The 20,142-nt window shown below is 43.9% G+C and overlaps 1 protein-coding gene across 1 annotated transcript in view; it reads right to left on the bottom strand.

Moving 5' to 3' along the window:
- The window catches only part of LOC144097750 (sodium-coupled monocarboxylate transporter 1-like), a 46,574-nt gene extending 30,171 nt beyond the window's left edge, over positions 1–16,403 (bottom strand). The window contains exons 1-6 of the mRNA XM_077630387.1: positions 16,071–16,403; positions 12,993–13,058; positions 12,837–12,888; positions 12,071–12,138; positions 4,063–4,220; positions 1,953–2,093 (exon numbers count right to left, since the gene is read on the bottom strand). Coding sequence (XP_077486513.1) covers positions 1,953–2,093; positions 4,063–4,220; positions 12,071–12,138; positions 12,837–12,888; positions 12,993–13,058; positions 16,071–16,403 — 818 coding nt within the window. The remainder of the gene's footprint in view (positions 1–1,952; positions 2,094–4,062; positions 4,221–12,070; positions 12,139–12,836; positions 12,889–12,992; positions 13,059–16,070) is intronic.
- Positions 16,404–20,142: the final 3,739 nt, after the last annotated feature.

The raw sequence follows: 20,142 nt of genomic DNA, 5'->3' as shown, positions 1-20,142 counted from the left end.
CTCGTTTCAGGATGTAGTTAGCGCCAAAAACGAGGAGCAAGGTGGGAGAAAGCCTACTCACGAACGGTTTTTCGGAACTAAAACTTTAATGGAAAACTACGATATATACCTATCTCGTGAAAGTAAATAAAAGGAAACATACAAAATAACATCAAGAAAATCGTAGGACACGATGCATATGAAGAATGCTAAGTAACATGATAAATTGTGCAAAAGCAGGAAGCTTCATGGTTTTAATCACGGAGAATGAAAACAAAAAAGCACAAAAAAATCAGAGTAAGGACGGAAGAAATTAGTTCCAGGCGTGGTCCAGGTATGCCAGTCCTTTGGTGTTAAATAAATTGACGGTGCGCTTATGCATGCCTTTTCTTATCCTTAAATATAAAAAGCCTCCGTGATTTTGCGCTGAAGTCGTTCTTTAGGAGTTGACAAAATTTCTGCTTGCGCATAAAGGCTGCGCATAATTTCTGCTTGCGCATAAAACAGGCTTACATTCCGGCACACAATCCGGCTTACAATCTTTACATGCCCAGCAATCGTCCACCAAATGCGAGGACTTCGACCCGGAGATCGATTACTCGTGTTCTTTTAGCCGTACATTTACACAACGTACTGCCTGACCTACGTAGCTCTTGCCACAGCCAACAGGCAGCTCATATTCCACATCCGTTTTGAAAGTGATGAACGCTGAAGTATGGCATGCCATAGACCTTTTCTTATTTTTATTTTGTCCTCTCCGGTTTTATATTATTCTGCTTACTATGCCACCCGCTTTCTTGAGCTTGTTTTGAACCGAAACAATTGCCAGTACGCCGTAGCGCCTGGCCTTTGCAGGCAAAAGTAAACCTCCGATATGTAACTCCATTTGACAAGGGTGTGTGTTTGTCACGATATATCATGAAGAGTCTATGTGTAAGTATCAATGCCTGGTGCGATATTCGCGGGCTTTCCCTTGAACAGATTTTGCTTTCTACTTGGCCTACTTGCTTTCTACTTGGTACTTAGGGCAGATACGTGGAGGCTAACAAAAAGGTTCAACTTAAGATATAGACAGCGCAGCGAGCAATGGAAAGAAAATTGGTAGGTGTAACGTTAATAGGCAGGAAGAAAGTTTAGGGGGCCAGGGATCAAACACTGCATAATGATATTCCAGTACAAATTAAGAGGGAGAAATGGGTTTGGGCAGGGCATTTAATGCGAAGGCAAGATATACCGATCGTCCTTAAGGGTCACAGACTGGATTCGACATGAAAGGAAGCGGAGCAGGGGTCGGCAGAAGGTTGGATGGGCGGATGAGATTAAGAAGTTTTCGGAGATAGTGTGGCGCTGTTGGCACAGGGCAGGGTTAATTGAAGAGATATTGGCGGGGTATTCTTCCTGCAGTGGGCGTTGCCAGGAGGATTATGTCAATGTCATTCAAGCTGCCGCTTTCATTGCGCTCCGTTTCAAGATATATTTCGCAAGCAAGAAGACGGCCTGTTTTGCGACGAAAAAGAAAAATTAGCCGTGTAGTCTGGCGCTTAAAACTGTGTTTAAAGCAACTGAAACACGTTGAATGAGATTTTTTTCATATTATTATAAAATACAGTGCGAGTTGATCCAAAATTGGCACTTCCCGATTGGACGGAAAACCGGTTAAACAAGAATTATTGTGCTAGCAATTGTTAGAAAAAAATTTTTTCGATTACAGGGGAAAAAATTGGAGATGTTTTCCACTTAACTCAGAGAAACTTCATCGCGGCTTTTCGTAAACAGTGTGAGCAGTCACTAAAATAGAGGTTCTGGCTGATTGCCGATCCCAGCTTGTTTTATTACATTGTGGCTTTTCACCAGCCTATATGCGGTAGGTCTGTGTTCCTGGATGACGGCGTTTTCTGTCAGACAATAAGAGCTGCATCCCGCCGCCAGAAGCTTTCTTTTTTGGCTGCAGGTGAGCACTAAAAAACACTCACAGTTTTGCTTCCTGCAGGGTCCTGGATGCGAGGTATCTCTGAGCGGTCCCCTGATCCATGCAAATACGGCTAATAAATATCGGTGCGGAACCGATCAGTATGGACCAAACGTTTTCCTCAGTGGTGACGTCGGCAGAGATGCTGACCGGCAAAGGAAATATGGTAAAAAATTAGTCATCTGTTGTACCAACTTCATGGCTAGACCGAAAATCTCTCCTCTGGCAAGACATTTTGGTAAGATCCGATAAATTATTATTTAAGCCGGTCTTAAAGTATTATCTAAGTGTCCGGCCGCGAGTCCGCTCACGTAACGACATGCTTATCGCAAACGTGCTATTGATGTCAGGAAGGGCTGCACAATGCAGATAAATACTCCAGATAATCAACTGTGTTGGGGTACCAAACTCTCTATTACAAAATCTCTATTACAAACTACAAGCTAAAACAATATAACGGTGTTTATTCGAAGCGCAGGTTGGTTGGCGTTGGTCGAACGGCGACACGACTGACACAGGCACAGGCGTCACTCGAAAATCCAAGCCTCACTTCGCCTCCTTCTTGGCTGCGCTGCTTGAACTCCTGCCGGTTGGTCCAATTACTACAAAAACAACTCATTTGCTCCCTGGTTTCGGTGGCTGTTGGCTTCCGTCATGTATGCCATAACGAGCACCTCATTTCCCATCACTTGTATGGTTAAAAGGAAGGTAGTGTGTTTCGGCCTTTACTTTTCCTCAGAAATATCTGGGAGCCTTGGTCATTGAGGTGGGCAAACTACAAGGCACTCGTGACTGCTTCACGATTCGCTACATTGGCTACATCGCAATTTAGAACTGAGCTTGTAGTGTTTTAGAGACCCGAGGCTGTTTGGCAGTAAGACTTGTGGATGTGATTCGCCGTGATCTAGGAATATACCTAGACTGTAATTAGCTTTGATGTACATGTAATATTCGTGATCCTCTCACCTGGAATTTTTGGCATGAATGTAGTACGCTTAAGGAAACAGTTCGAATCTAAAAATATTTACACACTTCTACAAGTCCTTTGCTCGCTCAATGCTGAAATTTGTAGCGATGAATGGAATTTACTCACAGCGGGTGAGATCATGAGAGTTGTGCGCGACAAAGAAAGGTTTATCCGCATCTTATACGACCGTTACTTTGGGAGGCAACACTGTTTTCACTAACAACGTCTGTTGTCTGCGCCGGAACTGGCCCCACTTTCGGTGAGGCGCGGACTACAAGACAGTGCATTTCTACCGAAAGGTCTCCATGAATCACCTGACTCTCCCGAATTGACGCCGCACTTGAACTCACATCGCCCAGGCAAAGTACAAGAAACCACCTGCACTTTTATGCGGACTGTCGCAAATGTGTCCGCCCCTTTTCGCGCTTTCAACATATGTCTAAAAGTGACATTTTTTACAAAAATCTAGATGTAGACATTGTTATTCCAAAGAGATTCAAGATACAGTATCTTGTGTAATTGTGTTTGATAGAATAGATTATGTACGGTTGTATAAGCTTAACGAAGGCCTCATATCCTGTTTCGTTTTTTTATGGACTGCAGAATGGTGCACCACTGCCTAAGCGGGAATGCTGTTTGAAGGCACCTAAGTTACTCACATAAATAAATAAACAATGTGACATGAATGTGGCCAAATAAGCTTCCAACTCCTTCGCCCCTTTTTACAAAGCTCATTATGATGTAGTCAAGTTTACATCAAGCTTTCACGGAAGTTCGGCAAATCTCTACATGTCCTAAATTATAAAAAACGATTGGTATTTTTTTGCCGCGGAGATGTGTCATATAATAATACGGTTCCTGAACACTTCTTATTAAAGTAATTGTGCGTTTACCAATAAGTATCGCAAACTATGCTGCCTGTATTTGCACGAAGGACACCTGCATTCATAGAAAAGCCCCGCAAATTTGAGCGCTTCCATTTGCACCTTCAATTACATAGTCCTACCAACTCACGCCACGATGCTAAACGTAATTTGTTGTAGACGTACAAGAAGGAAGTAGTGTTTTGATGAAACAAACAAACAAACAAATATTTGGTGACCAAGAGCGGCCAGCTCACCCTCTATAAACGCATCATGACACCTACTTGAACAAATATTTGCGCAGGTCCAGTTCCGCCAGAGGCTGAATGCGGTCGTCGCCGTTACTGGCGTCAAACACCACTTTGCAAATGATGAGCACCGGTGCAGAGAGTGTCAGCACAGCCTGCAGACAGTCAGCCCAGACAACGCCACGGAGTCCACCCTGCAGGCGAGGGACATTCGTTTCGGTTGGCACGAGAAAAGTAAAGAAATTTTGCGGCTTCCTATTCACGCAGGATAGCGACATAGGTTAATAAGGCTAACAATTTAAAATAAAGGTGCCCTGCCTGGAGTGCTAGGTAGGAAAAAAACAGCGAAATTCTCGACCTCAGAAATTTGTTTTGTCGCGCGCATGGCATGTTGCTGCAGATGACAGTGAGAAAACGCCAGTTGGTGCCTATTCGTTCAGGCTGCAAGAATCAGGTGCACAAAAGCTCAGCACTCTTCGTAGTTGCTAATCATCTGATGGCTCATAGTCGTGCCTTCCAGAAGAAAAAACAGTGCCATACCATCCTCGCAGCGCAGACGGTGAGCTCTAGCATCATTAAACTTACATGCACATTACAGGAAACACAGCACGATTCACGGCGCCTATAAATTGCACTGTTATTTAATTCCTACCCCAAATTTCCAGAAGCGAAGCTCTATAACAGAAGGTGGCTCCCTATTCTGCACAAAATTATCCCCAGAGAAAGTGGAAGGAAAAGTGTTGCAGAAAAAGGCGTGATAACTGATATTCTTGCCAGGAGCTAACAACTCATGCTAAACAGTCGTTGAACATAGTATTTTAGATGCGCCTTCAGGTCAGTTCGTGCTACGTTTTGCAAGATATTGCCAGCTAATTATGATTAAGAATGTGCGAACGGATTAGTCATAACTTTAGATTTGCATATTGTAGGCACGGAGCCCGAATTCGCCAGCAGTGTCAGGCGGACTGAAGCGGAATACGTCATTAAGCAGCAGTTTGAATCAATCAAATAACCCTCGTTCCTCAGTCCCCAGCGGCTGCAGAGCATCGGACCACGGCAGCGGTCAGACCTGTGTCGCAGCGGAGGGCGCCAAGAATCTCTGGCTCCGGACAGGCCACCATTACAATCTGAACATGGCAACGTTTGTCCCTAGAACCTTATCTAGTAGGGCTAGCCTAGCATCGATCTTCGAGGAACTAGTAAGCATTAAATGGGATGTCACATGGCTTAGTGCAGTTAGGAGAACAGGTGAGGCGTATACAGTACTAAAGGATGGCACATACCGTGCTATCGCGGATTAGCGGATAGACGAGAACAAGGCGTGGGATTCCTTATTAATCAGAATATAGCTGGCAACGTAGATGAGTTTTATAGTATTAGCGAAAGGGTGGCAGCTATCGTAATTAGGTTTAATAAGGGGTACAAGCTGAAGGTGGTGCAGGCCTACGCGCCAACATCCAGTCATGATGACCAGACCGTTGAAAGCTTCTATGAAGACGTGGCAATGAACAAAGTAAAATCACTGTACACGGTACTGATGGGCGACCACAGTCCGAAGTTCTGCAAGAAGCAGGCTAGCGACCAGGCGGTAGGCGACTATGGGATAAGTTCTAGGAATTGTTTTCTCTTCTTTTTGTTTTGCTAAGAATGACAGTTGTGTACTTTCAGTGTTTTTTATTGACCGCGTATTGTGACTGCCGTGCCCACCCACAAGCGCTTGCGCTTCTGCGGGCACACGCTATGTGCTGCATACACACACACACACACACACACACACACACACACACACACACACACACACACACACACACACACACACACACACACACACACACACACACACACACACACACACACACACACACACACACACACACACACACACACACACACACACACACACACACACACATATATATATATATATATATATATATAGAGAGAGAGAGAGAGAGAGAGAGAGAGAGGGAGAGAGAGAGAGATCAGTAGTCAGTAGTCGGAGTTCCCGGGTTCGAGCCCGACCGCGGCGGCTGCGTTTTTATGGAGGAAAAACGCTAAGGCGCCCGTGTGCTGTGCGATGTCAGTGCACGTTAAAGATCCCCAGGTGGTCGAAATTATTCCGGAGCCCTCCACTACGGCACTTCTCTCTTCCTTTCTTCTTTCACTTCCTCCTTTACCCTTCCCTTACGACGCGGTGCAGGTGTCCAACGATATATGAGACAGATACTGCGCCATTTCCTTTCCCCCAAAAAACCCATTATTATTATTATTATTATTATTATTATTATTATTATTATTATTATTATTATTATTATTATTATTATTATTATTATTATTATTATTATTATTATTATTCCCAGCTGTTCCCAATTCAGACCTCGGAATACCTCCTGTAAACAGTGAATAACATTGGCGAGATCGTGTCTCCTTGCCTGACGCCATTCCTTATTGGAGTTATATTGCTGATTTTATGGAGGACTATGGTAACTGTGAAGTTGCTATATATACCTTCCAGTATTTGGATATAAGGCTTTTCTACACCCTGATTACGCAATGCCTGTAGGACTGGTGAGGTTTCCACCGAGTCAAATGCTTTCTCGTAGTCAGTGAAGGCTATATATAGTGGTCGGTTATAGTCTGCGCATTTCTCTATCACCTGATTGATAGTGTGAATAAGATCTACTGTGCAATATTCATGAAAGCCTGTATGATCATTTGGTTGATTAAAGTTTTAGGTTGCCCTGACTCTGTTAGCGATTGCCTTAGTAAATACCTTGTAGGCAAAGGAGAGTATGCTGATCGGTCTTTAATTTTTCAAGACATAATGGAGAATACCTAAATAATCTGAGATTCGCTGATGACATTGCCTTGCTGAGCCACTCAGGAAATGAAAAGCAAATTATGATCAATGAGTTAGAGAAACAGAGCAGAACGGTGAGTCTAAAAATTAACATGCAGAAAACCAAAGTAATGTTTAACAGTCTAGCAAGAGAATAGCAGTTCACAATTGGCAGTGATGTGATGGAAGTGGTAAAGTATATATACTTAGAGTAGGTAGCGACAGCTGATCTGGATCATGAGATGGAAATAACACGAAGGATAAAGATGGGGCGGAGCGCATATGGCAGGTTCTCTCAGATCATGAATAGCAGTTTACCAATATCCCTCAAGAGAAAAGTGTACAACAGCTGTATCTTACCGTTGCTCACCTGCGGGGCAGAAACATGGAGGGTAACGGAAAGGGTTCAGCTTAAATTAAGTACAACGCAGCGAGTCATGGAAAGAAAAATGATAGGTGTAACGTTAGGAGACCGGAAGCGGGCAGAGTGGGTGAGGGAACAAACGCGTGTTGATGACATCCTAGTTTAAATCAAGAGGAACAAATGGGCTTGGGCTGGGCATGTAATGCGAAGCCAAGATAACCGCTGGTCCTCAAGGGTAACGTAGTGGATTCCAAGAGAAGGCGAATGTAGCAGGGGGCGGCAGAAGGGTAGGTGGGCAGATGAGATTAGGAAGTTTGCAGGGATATGGTGGGCGCAGCTGGCAAATGACAGGGTTAATTGAAGAAACATGGGAGAGGCCTTTGCCCTGCAGGGGTGTAGTTAGGGTGATTATGATCATCATCATTCATTAATAAACAATTGAGCCGCCGTGTTGGCTCAATGGTTATGGCTGAGTGGCTGACCCGAAAGACGCGAGTTTGTCACGGTCCCGGCGGTCGCATTTCAACGGAGGCGAAATGCCAGGGGGCCCGTTTGCTTTGCGATGTCAGTGCACGCTAAAGAACCTCAGGTGGCCGAAATTATCCGGAGCCTTCCAGTACGGCGTCCCTCGTATTCTGAGTCGCTTTGAGACGTTAAACACCAGAAAACAGAGACCAACCTTTCAGTATTTGTGAGCTGCTGTTGGTTTTGTGCAAGCCTCGAAGATGAAGCTAGAAAAAAAAATTGGTATACTCTTACTCGTGAAAGCAAAATGTCTGCGCATTTATTGCCAAATGATTTGCTGGAGCCTGCTGGGTTGCTTAAGAAATTTTCGCATTCGGCTGCTGATCGCGCTATTGCATGTGAGATGACGCCTTCAACGGCTGTATTTCGATCGAAGTGATATAAAATAACGCCGTTTCTGTGCGGTGTCAGCGCACGTTCCAGAACTCCCGGCTGTGTGAAATATTTTATTGCCTCCTGAGCTAGCAAAATGCGTAATAAATGTTTACGCTGTTTTCACAGGAGGGATACTACTCGCAGTCACTGTTCTTGCAGTAGCCTTCAGGCAGTCTGGAAACTAACGCGCCCTGTCTGTATTTTTTGATACACGACGGCAACTTTATACTCCGCGACATTTTTATTCTGGCAGTGAAGCAGAAGTCACGGAGCTGAAGCACAGCCTTTCTTCGCGTACATACAGCCGATTAAAGTCCCCGCTTGCAGTACTAATTATTTTTCTTGAGCCACTGTATATTTTCAATCGTCGTTATTCACTATTCGTTATGCTTTCTATTTCCGAAATCGTGACACACCCAAGGCAGTGGATTCCGCATAGAAATGCACTTTCGTTCGAACGATGCCGATAGCCTTCACCAACAGTCAGCGCCACCGTCGCCGCAGCGGTGGAAACTGCAACTTTCGTGATCATCGGCAGCACGCAGCACTCGGCACGCGGCGTCTACGGGAGATCAAATGGCCGTGGCGTGGGAATCGCCACCATTGGAGCAGAACTTTAAAAGAATAGGAAGGAAAAAGATTAGCAATAAGCGGCGCTTCGACACCGGGCGGGCCGAGTGCAATTACACGTGAAATGCGGCATTCGCATATCTGAATTGCATGTGAATTGGTGCGGTGGAAACCGGTGCTTTACAAAGTGATATGCGTTGTGGCAGTGAACATTGCCACAACGCTTATATGGGCTTAAATTTTTTTTACAGTTGGCAACGTTTTTAAATTTGTAAACACTGCGCTAATACCTCGAAGTAGTGGTGGTAATTAAGGGACACAACCACAGCACGCGGGAAGCTTGTTTCGTAGACAATGACGTTGGTAGCTGCGGAAGAGATCCTTCAGTGTCATGGAGGATAAAGTGCTTGCGTATTTGACAAACTTGACCGAGTAGCTTGGCTATCCTGGTGGCATTTATCGTTTTTTGCTCTGACGTGTATGAGGCATTTATCTTGTGCCTGTGTTTTGGGCGTGTGTTTTTTTGTGTGTGACTTCCTTATGCTTTATATCTGATGAATTCAGAATAAAGACACTTATTCTGAAAAAAACGCACGTTTGTTCTTTCATCTCTCTTTGCCCTCGTCTATTTGCTCTGCAGTCTAATTATGGTGTACGGTTTATGGGGGTTTAACGTCCCAAAGCGACACAGGCTATGAGGGACGCCGTAGTGAAGGGCTCCGGAAATTTCGATCACCTGGGGTTCTTTAACGCGCGCTAACATCGCACAATACACGGACCTTTAGAATTTCGGCTCCATCGAAATTCGACACCCACGCCCTGACACGAACCCGCGCCTGTCGGGTCAGCAGCCAAGCGTCATAACCACTGAGCCACCGCGGCGGCTGTAGTCAAAATATGATTACAGTGGAGGGTACCATCAGAACGTCCACAACAAAAAGGCAGTTGACGGGACAAGAAAGAAGTGTCTCACACGGAGAGCGCCCAGCCATGCCAAACACTTTTTTCTTGTGTCACGTCCTTGTGTTTCGCTGGTACCTCTTCCAGACCGACAACGCACCAACTGGCCCAAAAGTTAGTGTGAAAGTATTTTAACATTTTTTTTCAAAATATTAAGGCTCCAAATTTCCACTTCCAAAAATTATTCACCTTATACATTATCTCCGGTGCCTGAGTTCGCTCAGCCACGACCGCTAATTTTGAGGGTACTGAGCGAGTAGGTAGGAAGAAAGTATTTATGCTTTGAACAAGACGCGTAGATTATTTAATAAGGTGAGGAGCTTATGCCTTAAAATAATCTTTCTATTAACCTTGCCTTACAATCACAATAGTTTCACTGGTCGAATTCTGTGTGTTTCTATATATCCCTAATTTTTCTCGCTTAACCATTTCTTCACATTTCATTTCATTTAATTTATTTATTTACCCTCAGGGCCGTTAGGCGTTACAGAGGGGAGTGGGAATAACATAAGTGCAAAAAACAAAAACAGCAGCTAAAAAATTTGAATATAGTTACAGCACACACTGATTTAAGATTAGTAACAGCACTAGCAAAAGGCAGCATTACACAAAACAAACCACAAAAGAAAACAGCAGCATATAAAATAAAACATAGATATAGACAAAGACTTATATAAAATTAGTAACAGCGTTTCGAAAGGCAACAGTATCGGTAATTTCAACAATATCGTGGGGAAGGTGATTCCAGCTGACAAAAGTTCTGGGTATGAATGAATCGTGAAAACACCTCGTGCGACAAGGAGGGATCCAAACTTTGTGGCGGTGATCAATGCGTGCTGAAATATATGATGGTCTTTTTTTTCAACAACCTCTCTTTACGATTAGGATTATGATAAATTTTGTGAAAAGTACATGATGAAGCTATTGACCTGCGATGGGAAAGAAGCGGTAGGGAAAGGTTAGCTTTCATAGCAGGTACACTACTAGTACGATGATAGTTGGAAAGTATGAAACGACAACCGCGGTTTTGAACAGATTCTAAGTCAGAAATGAGAGATTCGATCCCAGGGTTCCACACCGATGAAGCATATTCCGATTTAGAGCGGACCAAAGTTTTGTAAAGTAGTAGTTTTAATGAACTCGGTGCACATGAAAAATTTCTGCGAAGGTATCCAAGGATGCGGTTAGCGTTATTTATAATGTAGTCAACATGAGGTTTCCAATATTAAATTAATAAATATTAAATTTTTAATATTAAATATTCTCGCTGTCTTCACCGCTAGCGGGTTGTGGGTTCTTACCTGCTCTCCACCAAAAGCGAATGAAGCGCCCACTGAAATACGTCCCTACACCAGCCGCTTAGGAACCTGAACTATTTATTGCCAGCTAAATAATGATGCCGTTCTTTAAAGCGCAGACAATAAACATTAAGACATTGCGCCTTAGATGGAGCTCATAGTCAATTTAGCGCTGCCTAAGAACAAGAAATATATCGAATTATGAGCTCCAGTCTGAGTTCTGCCCTGACTGGGTGCACTTAAAAAACTTTCCTCAATGAAAGCATATTTCTAGCCTCTTTAGACATGTCTAACGGTCCAGAAGATCCTTAAAGTGATTTCTCGAACAACACTCGAAAGAAACTCTGGCTGCTCTAGAAATGTCGTAAAGATTATTGACCTGCACGGATGGATATGTGGAGAAATATTTGTGCCTCTTTATAAAATCCTGTTCTTTGACAGCATGATCTTAGTTTAGAGCTAAAGCGGTTAGAGCTCTGGCTCAGTCATATAGCTACGCATTCTACAGTGGAATCAGCACCGTCAGCGGAAGTACCTTAATTACTCTTTTGTGTTTTTATTTCATCCAAGATGATGACGTTTATTTTATTGCCGGTAATTCAATCAATGGAAGTCCATTCAATTACAACCTGCCACGTTTGGCCGGAAGCAAATTGGAGAGGAAGTCATACATCTCTCCACTTTAAGGGGGCAGTGCAAGAAAGAAGACACGGATAGGGTGGGAAATGACGGGTGATCTTGTGAGTTGGGGGGCGGGGTATGGCGAAAGTGGAGGAATGCCTGCGACGGGAAGAGCCCACATGCTGCCTACCGTGGAAGGAGGAGGTTACGAAGAGGGCGAATAAATGCTCAACCTACGGGCTGTTCCGAAGAAGTATGCAAAGCTAAGTGCTTAAACCAAAGTCCTGAAAGCTTACGCTGATCCTTTCACTAAGTAGCAAAGCATAGCTTTGAAAATTATTTCCGGTCTTTCGAGATTATTTACAAGTAAAAAGTATATAATACGCAATGAAGCAGTTGTGTTTAATATTATGCAAGAATAGAACTTGTCGGCCACCACAAGAGTTGCCAGCAAGGAGAGCGTGTGCCTTAATGTGTCTTGTTTATAATTACCAAAGATGTGTACGCTGTCGCCGCCAGGCCAATTGTGATAGAGCACCAGATGGTGCTAAGGTTGAAGACTGGAACAGAAAGAGAGAGCAGATTACTAGTGCTTATGTTGCGTGTCACTACGCAGCCGAATTTTTTTTTTCGAAGCATTAGGTCTGGCACTGTAGCGCAGGCACAAGAGGCAAAATTTTTCAGGCCTGTAAATACGACAGGCCAACTCATCTCCTCTATGGCTGAAAATAAGTTTATTTTTCAAACACCTCTTAACGACAGCTTTTGCGACGCTAATGATTCATGTTTGCAGTGCATAGCTAGAACTGTAGCTTTTATTCTTATGGACACACCAGTTGGTATTCTCGGAAGAAAAAATTGTGTACGAGAAAGGCAGCGAATTGTTTATAATTATTTCGTCCTCGAAAAAAAAAATCTGGTAAACTATACCAGGCGTTCAGTCTAAACTTACATGGCAGCCCTTTTCCTCAAATCTCTGTAAAATCATTGTAGTCCTTGTCCTTGCTTTCATGGACCTTTTCGTTTTTACGGATGCCGTAAGAGAAGCATACGTCTGAGAAACCTCGTGCCTGGACACCTTTGACAAGGGTACTACATCCTCCCTAGCAGGTCACTGCAGTAAAACGCATCATACGTGTTTTTGACACATGCTTTCGATATCAGCTACAAATGTAGTCAATGTAAATGAGAGTCTCTACTTGGTGCGGTATTTGACGCGCAGTGGTATTCAGTGAATACATGTGTAATTGCAACTTACCCGTCGATACTGCGACTGCTGATGCGTAGATTGCTATGGCTCCAATCATATGCTGAAAACGTTTGGGAAATTTGATGCAATTCAGGGTACAATTTACCATCTCAACGTTTTCAGATCCCTCAGATTTAAATTAAATAGAAGTTAATCCATACTTACTGACAACGCGATATATGTGAGAGACGTTATCACGGACACCGTCAAGTTGTAGCGCATACGTACGTACTGAAAAAGAAAACTTGGATGTCACTTATGTACACGTGATAAGATACCAAAATACTCAGTAAGTTAGCTCTTAAGCGTATATTGTTTGTAATTCAGCTACAGGCTAAATAAAAAGATGATAGCACACAACTGATACCAAAAATTCTGCAAAAAGAAGGGTTCATGATAATGGTTAACTACTCCGGCAGAGATTAGTCCCTTACTTGAAGAATTGCACATAAACAGCTGTACCAACGCGAGTATACGCAGCAATATTATTATCATTGTAAAACAGCTCTAATTCGAAGGAAAACAAATAGCGCTCCATTCCGACGAAAGAACTCTCGACCATCCTGGAGTGAAATGAATGCGAGAAACGCACAGCCAGCTATACCACTGCTTGAACATGCGTACCGCTATCATTCTCGATGCAAAACAACTCTCATTCGGAGAAAAAAAAAGTGCGGCATTCCGATAAAAAAACTCTCGACCGTCATGGAGTCGAATCAGTGTGAGAAACGCATAGCAAGCTCATGCGTAAAGCTATCCTTATCATTGAAAAACAGCTCTTATTCGGAAGAAAAAGAAACAATTCCCGGCCGCGGCGGTAAAATTTCTATGAAGACGAAATTCTAGAGGCCCGTGTACTGTGCGATGTCAGTGCACGTTTAAGGACACCAGGTGGTCGAAATTTCCGGAGTTCTTCACTACTGCATCCTTCATAGCCTGAGTTGCTCTAGGACATTGAACACCCATAAACCGTAAAAGAAGTATTGGGTCATTTCGATGAGAGAACTCTCGATCCCCCTGGAGCCGAATGAATGCGAGAAACGCATAGCCAGCTGTACCACCGCTTGGACGTAAGTACCGCTACCATTACCAGTGCAAAACAACTCTCATTCGGAGGAAAAAGAAATCGGGCGTCATTTCGATGAAAAACTCTGCCTAGGTTGTGGTACTTTATGTTTCTACACCATGAACGAGGTGGCAGGTAGTAAAAAACAGGATTTGAAATAAGGTTAACGCAGTGACACGAGCGTGCGGCTTGTGTATTTAGAACATGGTATGAGCATTTTTATTTTCCATAGGCCACGGCAGTTTTATATAAACGAAAGCACATGTTAGAAAAATGTTAAATTCACAATTACTGATTTTTATTATGGAAGAAAAACTATTTTCAACGTTCAGGCGGGAGTGCTTCATCAAAGTAAGTGACGCACTTGAAGCAGAGAGTATGAGCGTTGCTATCAGCATAATATTAAGCCGTTTGCTCTCGGTACATTCATTCAATAAGACGTGTCTCTATGTAATTAAGCTGTAAGCTTTCCTTTCAATCTCTTGGTTGTAAAAGTTGTGCTTAATAAAATACTCTAGCCACCGGTTGATTACATTTCAAACTCACAAGATGATAATTACACTCTCCAGAGCTAATGACCATTCATTCGAAACATGTCATCCTAATCGCCAAATAACTGGCTATGTATCGATTGCTGTATTAGCTTTGCTTTGCTACACAATATCGGCAACTATGGCCGTTTTACTTGTCATGCACCCTTTCCCTAGTAATTGTTGTAGTATTGCATTCGTCAGCAGAAACTTAAATTTATTTCGATGTAGAGCCGTTCGAAAATTTATTGTAACAAATTTCGCTTGCTTTTTTATCGTCTTCGATAATGAAGTCAGGATGCCGGAAATAAAGACTGCATATGCCGTTCGTTTCACGACAAAAAGGATCATCTTGGTGAACTAGTATACAAAATAATTCATGGGAACATTTGTATTTAACATTAACCCTATCTGTATTAACTATTGTGCGTTGAATTCGTCAGCAGGAAATTACTTTGAATTTCTTACAATGTACATACATCTGTTCTCACATTTATTTCAACACATTTCGCTTGCTGATTTTTTTCGCTCCTCATAAGAAGGTCAGGACGAATTAAATAAAAAGACTTCATATACGGTTTGTTTTGGGGCAAATAACGATCATCTTGCCGAAATAATGCGAGAAATAATTCACGGCAACTTTTATTGCTGCCTAGTGCATACATAGTGTCCTGTCCAACTGGAGACGAAATACTCTGTAGCAACGAAACTTAATCGCTAATGTTAAGTGTGTCATGAGCACGCGTACGTATTTTATTTTTAGCTAAAGTTTTAGCTCCAATTTCTTAGGAAACCAATATGGATCCGTGAAAGTGCTGGCGGAATGCACTAGGCTGTAAATAATAGCTAGACACTACTCGATTCATAAATGCTGCCTCGACAGTGTTCTCACCGATTCCCATGTCACATTAACTGAGGCACTCGAAGCTCTTAGCAGGAAGAAGACACCGGCCATTGGCACCGGGTGATTTGTGACTATTGTTGCTAGTTCCTGGGTTGTGCATTGACCCCGTAAGCGGAGTAAAACCGCGTTGCAGACACGAAACTTTCAACAGGTGAGGTGCGCCATTCTCAAGATGGGACGCATTGTTTCTACTGCCATAAATTTTTATTTGAGCCATAATTTTTCACTCGAACTTTATAGTTCTTTCAGTGCTCCAAACGAGCAATAATTAATTCTTTCAGCCAAAGGAGGGCAAGAAAGAGCTCTGCTTTCTCTTAAGCACTGTGTTATTAGATTGCTCGCGTTCGGCGCTTGTAACACCAAGAAATTGGTCACTTCTTCTCTCATATTATGCGTGGCACCTTCTAAATTCTACATGACGTCGTTTGTACTGAAATAGGATGAAACGTTTCTGGACACGGGATGGAATATTCCGTCGCCGAATTAGTTGTGTTTCTATAAGAGGAAAAATTGTTCTGTATTCAAGTAGATAAATCTTAATCTAGGCAGAAAGATCTGGTTTTTTCTAATTAACAACAACACATATTGCTTTGTGTTTTTTTTTTGTTCTCTGCTGCGACAATCATTCTCCATTTATAAGTAGCGGGAACAAGCAAAACAAGAGGGCAGTGCTGTCGAAAAGCAAAACTCCTGGGACAAGGCAGCAAGTGGCACAAACTATTACCGAAATTAGACAAACAAACCTGAAATACTGACGTGATGTTCAGCTCATATAAGACGGGCACGACGACGAACACGGCGAGTGGAATCAGTATCAGGTTGGACACGGAAAGCCAACCCAAGTGTAGACCGTAGGCGTACATGTGCGACGGCATTCCGATGATGCCAGTAGCTGAACCCACAGTGGCCAGAACGGAGGCCGCCAGTGGGAGAATGCGCAGCGATTTGCTGCCGAGAAAAACCTCGTCCGTGGTGTCCACTAGTCCTGGTTTTCTGCGGATGGAGAAGTACCCGCCCACAGACAGACTGGCCCCAGTCAGCAGAGAGAAGACGGCGTAGTCTGCCACGTGCACCATGGTCCACTTCAGCTCTCGAACATCAACTGCATACCGCAAAAGACAAAGATCGGCTAAAGCAGAGACGCCACCCTCAATCCTGTTTTATCCGCACACATATACTGGTTGCAGCATTTGCGAGATGGCCTTTGGGGTGACCGATCTAATTATAGAGATGAAAACGGAACCAATGTTTCTTCTTGTCTTGAAAGAGAGAAAAATAAGAAAAAAGGCCGAAGATGTAAATCAGAAGAGCTACACTGCTTAGGGGGAAGGGTAGCGGGCATATCAAGAAAACGAAGAAAAGAGCACATAGGTGACGAAAGTAAAAGACTTTCTTGTTATCTATAGCTTTGTAAGTTCAGAATGATGTACCACCACCGGCCACCAGGTAGAACACAGTCAGTCGAATGCTGGTAGATGCAAAAGCTATGGGAGTAGCAAACATACTCCTCCTTCTTGCCACTATGGTACTTCCCAACAACCCTCGTGAATGCGGCGAGTACCGTTTGGTAATCAACTATATTGTTCGTTTTTACTTAATTATATGCGTGCAGCTAACTGCAGTCGTAACACAAGAGTAAATGGAAAAAAGTGGCAGGGTTTTATTGTAGCCAAACAGAGTAGACGTGGGAAAACATGTGTTTAGCCTAGTTGGCTCATGGTTTGGTTTGCTGGGTCGTCGGCACGTCTGGCGACGATATTAGACTCAGGTTAAGCTGTGATCGAGGATAAGCTAATCTGATCAGTTCACACCGCAGGTGACAGCTGATGAGGACGACTATGAGCAATGATAGCGCGCGAGCGTGTTGCAGGTAAGCACGAGGCGTGATCGGCTGTGGCGATAGTACAGTGCTCTCGTGCAGTGGCCAACGAAGCTGATCTGTTCGTGCTACCGCGGGTTAGAAGCCTTGTTACCGCAATATATATTTTATTTCTGCATGAACTGTTGCAATGCTAAGTTCTGTCATGGTCACCTTCGAAGACAAGCTTCCCACAAACTCTGCTAGCCGGTAGTCCTCGTTAAGTAGGCCTTATAAAAACGCAGCTGGAGAGTTCTGCAGGCGGACGTCAGGTAGAAAATCCGAGCATACGGGTTGGCAGAATTTATTCCCTATAGTGCGCATTGTCCTTCCAATCGGCACCAGCCTAAGTCAGCGGGCATGATTCGTCCCACCTCAACTCTTGCACACTTCCACTCTGTCACATGCGCGGTTGAAAACTTTTGTTGTGTCCGGAGCATTTCGATGTAATGTGTCACAAGTGCCTCCATCTTGTGAACTGTCACTGCGATGACCTAGTTTTGCATCCACTTGGCTAACCTAGATTTCCTTCCTCATTTCGACTCGCTGTGCTTTTTGGACATCAAACCCTTCATGTGGTGTCTCGTATACAGCGTTCATTTATCTATAGAATGTGCCTCTTCTTCGTATAATAAATGGAATTTCCCCCCCAAAAAAATGGCATTGCAGTGCTTAATTCAAAACGCACTTTGGTGATGTCAGCTTTAAGCATTCCCCTTCATTTTTCATAAAGCAGCAGTGGAGACCTAAGTGAGCGCCTGGATAAACCCTTAGCTCTCCAACGCAACTAAATGTGCCGTTTCGCTTAACTTCCTTTCTACATTTTTATTCTGCAGCAGCGGGACTTACTTCTCACGGAAAAATGTAGTTGGAACTTCCCATCGTAAAACCGCATATCAAGAACTACTGCTTGCGTCTTTTACCTACCTCGTGTAAATTCTGTCGCACTCCCAACATTTAGTTTCAGACCACTGAAATGCCCTTTCCAGAAAAACAACTACGTTAACCAATCCCGAAACGGCACTGTCATGCGATGTGTTTCGTTAATGACAAACTAGACGAAATTGAAGCTGGATGGTCGCATGAGATGTGCAGTTCTCACAGTGCGAATTCACGGTTAGCTGCTTACATAAGCACAAAGGGCTGCAAAAAACTGCCAGGAATGTGTGCTAAGACAAAGAGTTAGCACTCGGACGTTCTGCGGAGTAAACCTCGGTGGACATATCTTATTGTCTCAAAAGTACTTTTGCAAATATGGCTTTTTATTCTGCCCCAACAAAACCAGCCAGTAGCCGCCGCGGTGGCTCAGTGGTTATGGCGCTCGACTGCTGACCTGAGAGACCCGGGTTCAATCCCGGTCGCGGCAGTCGAATTTCGATGGAGGCGAAATTCTAGAGGCCTGTGTACTGTGCGATGTCAGTGCACGTTAAAGAATCCCAGGTGGTCGAAATTTCCGGAGCCCTTCACTACGGCGTCTCTCACAGCCTGAGTCGCTTTGGGACATTAAACCCCCATAAATCAAATCAAATCAAAACCAGCAAGTTGATAATCTCCAGAGGTAAGAGGATAACATAGCCTTCAATGCTGAGCTACGCTGCGATCATCATCCTGACCAACACAACAGGCGTTAAATCGGCCCGCTAACACCGCAGCCAATAGATCTAGCTCGGCTAACTTTAGGCAAACCGGTCGACATGTGGTCACAATTAGCTGGGGAGAGGAAATGAGCGTAACATTTGGCATTTGCACGAGGGCCATTTATACGGCGCGGTCCTCGACATTCCTAACAGCTCCCATGACCCTCACACTTCTGTAGGCATTTATACAGAAAAAAATGCACGGCAGGTTTTTCAGCCATCATTTTATGTGTGTCTTTGCTATTCCAGGGGGTTGAGAGAAGGCCGCTATTGCTTATTAAAAACTGTCTTTTTCATCTAACAAGATGGATTTTACAGCACAGTAAGGCCAACCTTTAACGACATTGAAAAACAATCTTAAACCACGCTAGCCATGAGCGTGGCTAGTTAAATTTTCAAGTATTAGAAATAGACGTCAAGCTCTAATCTGAGATTTCTAGCCGGCCATTGTAGCAGACACATATGGGTTAAGAATTTCGGAAACGAGATTACCTTCGCCACTGTCGCTCAACAGATCCTGGCTCAACAAAATAGCACGCCCGGCTACGCCCAAGTGTGCACGTGCCACGCGACTTTCTCTGCCCCGTCTCGGCTCGAGCAGCAAGGAGCAACAAGTGCAGTATCGCGGGAGCGACAAAGACTGTCACCTGGCACGCGCGAGACGAAGTGACGAGCGCAGGTGGGCGCACGATTTTCAGATCGCGCGTGCAGTTGCCAAACATTTCCAGCCACACAGCTGAGGGTAACCGCGTTTCCGAAATAGTGAGGTGGCTACTAGAAATCCCCATTCACAAATCTTTAATTGCAAGCAAGTGTCTATCTTTAATAGTTAAGGCAAAAAGTGCATTTAAGGTACGTGGTTACCACTTAACCTGATTCAACTTCTTCTGACGTACTCCACCAATCACAGTGCCGTACTCCACCATTCAAACTGCTGTTCCGCGAAATCCCCTTTTTTACATTGTAAAGTCTAGTTTCAGAAATTAGTGGCGGGCTTTAGTCAAACATAAGAGGAGTAGGTAGAATCGCTTTATACTGCAGTGAACCTGTGTCTGCCTAAAACAGCCCTCATGACCGGCGCATAACGCATTTAAGAGAAAGTGGGCAAAATTTTTCCTAACGGCAATGTCTTGCCTTTCACAGCTGGTAAAGATTCTGTCAAGTACTCCGGCCCACCGCGGTGGCTCAGTGGCTTTGGCGTTTGGCTGCAGTTCATAAGACCACGAGTTCAATCCATGTCATGGCTGTCGGATTTTCATCGAGGCGAAGTGCAAAAACGAGCGTGTGCTGAGTAATGCTTGTTAAAGAATCCCCGGTGGT

Source organism: Amblyomma americanum, chromosome 7, assembly GCF_052857255.1.
Source record: "Amblyomma americanum isolate KBUSLIRL-KWMA chromosome 7, ASM5285725v1, whole genome shotgun sequence".
NCBI lineage: Eukaryota > Metazoa > Arthropoda > Arachnida > Ixodida > Ixodidae > Amblyomma > Amblyomma americanum.
Note: the sequence above shows the minus strand (reverse complement) of the source record. Positions and strands in the feature narration are given on the sequence as shown.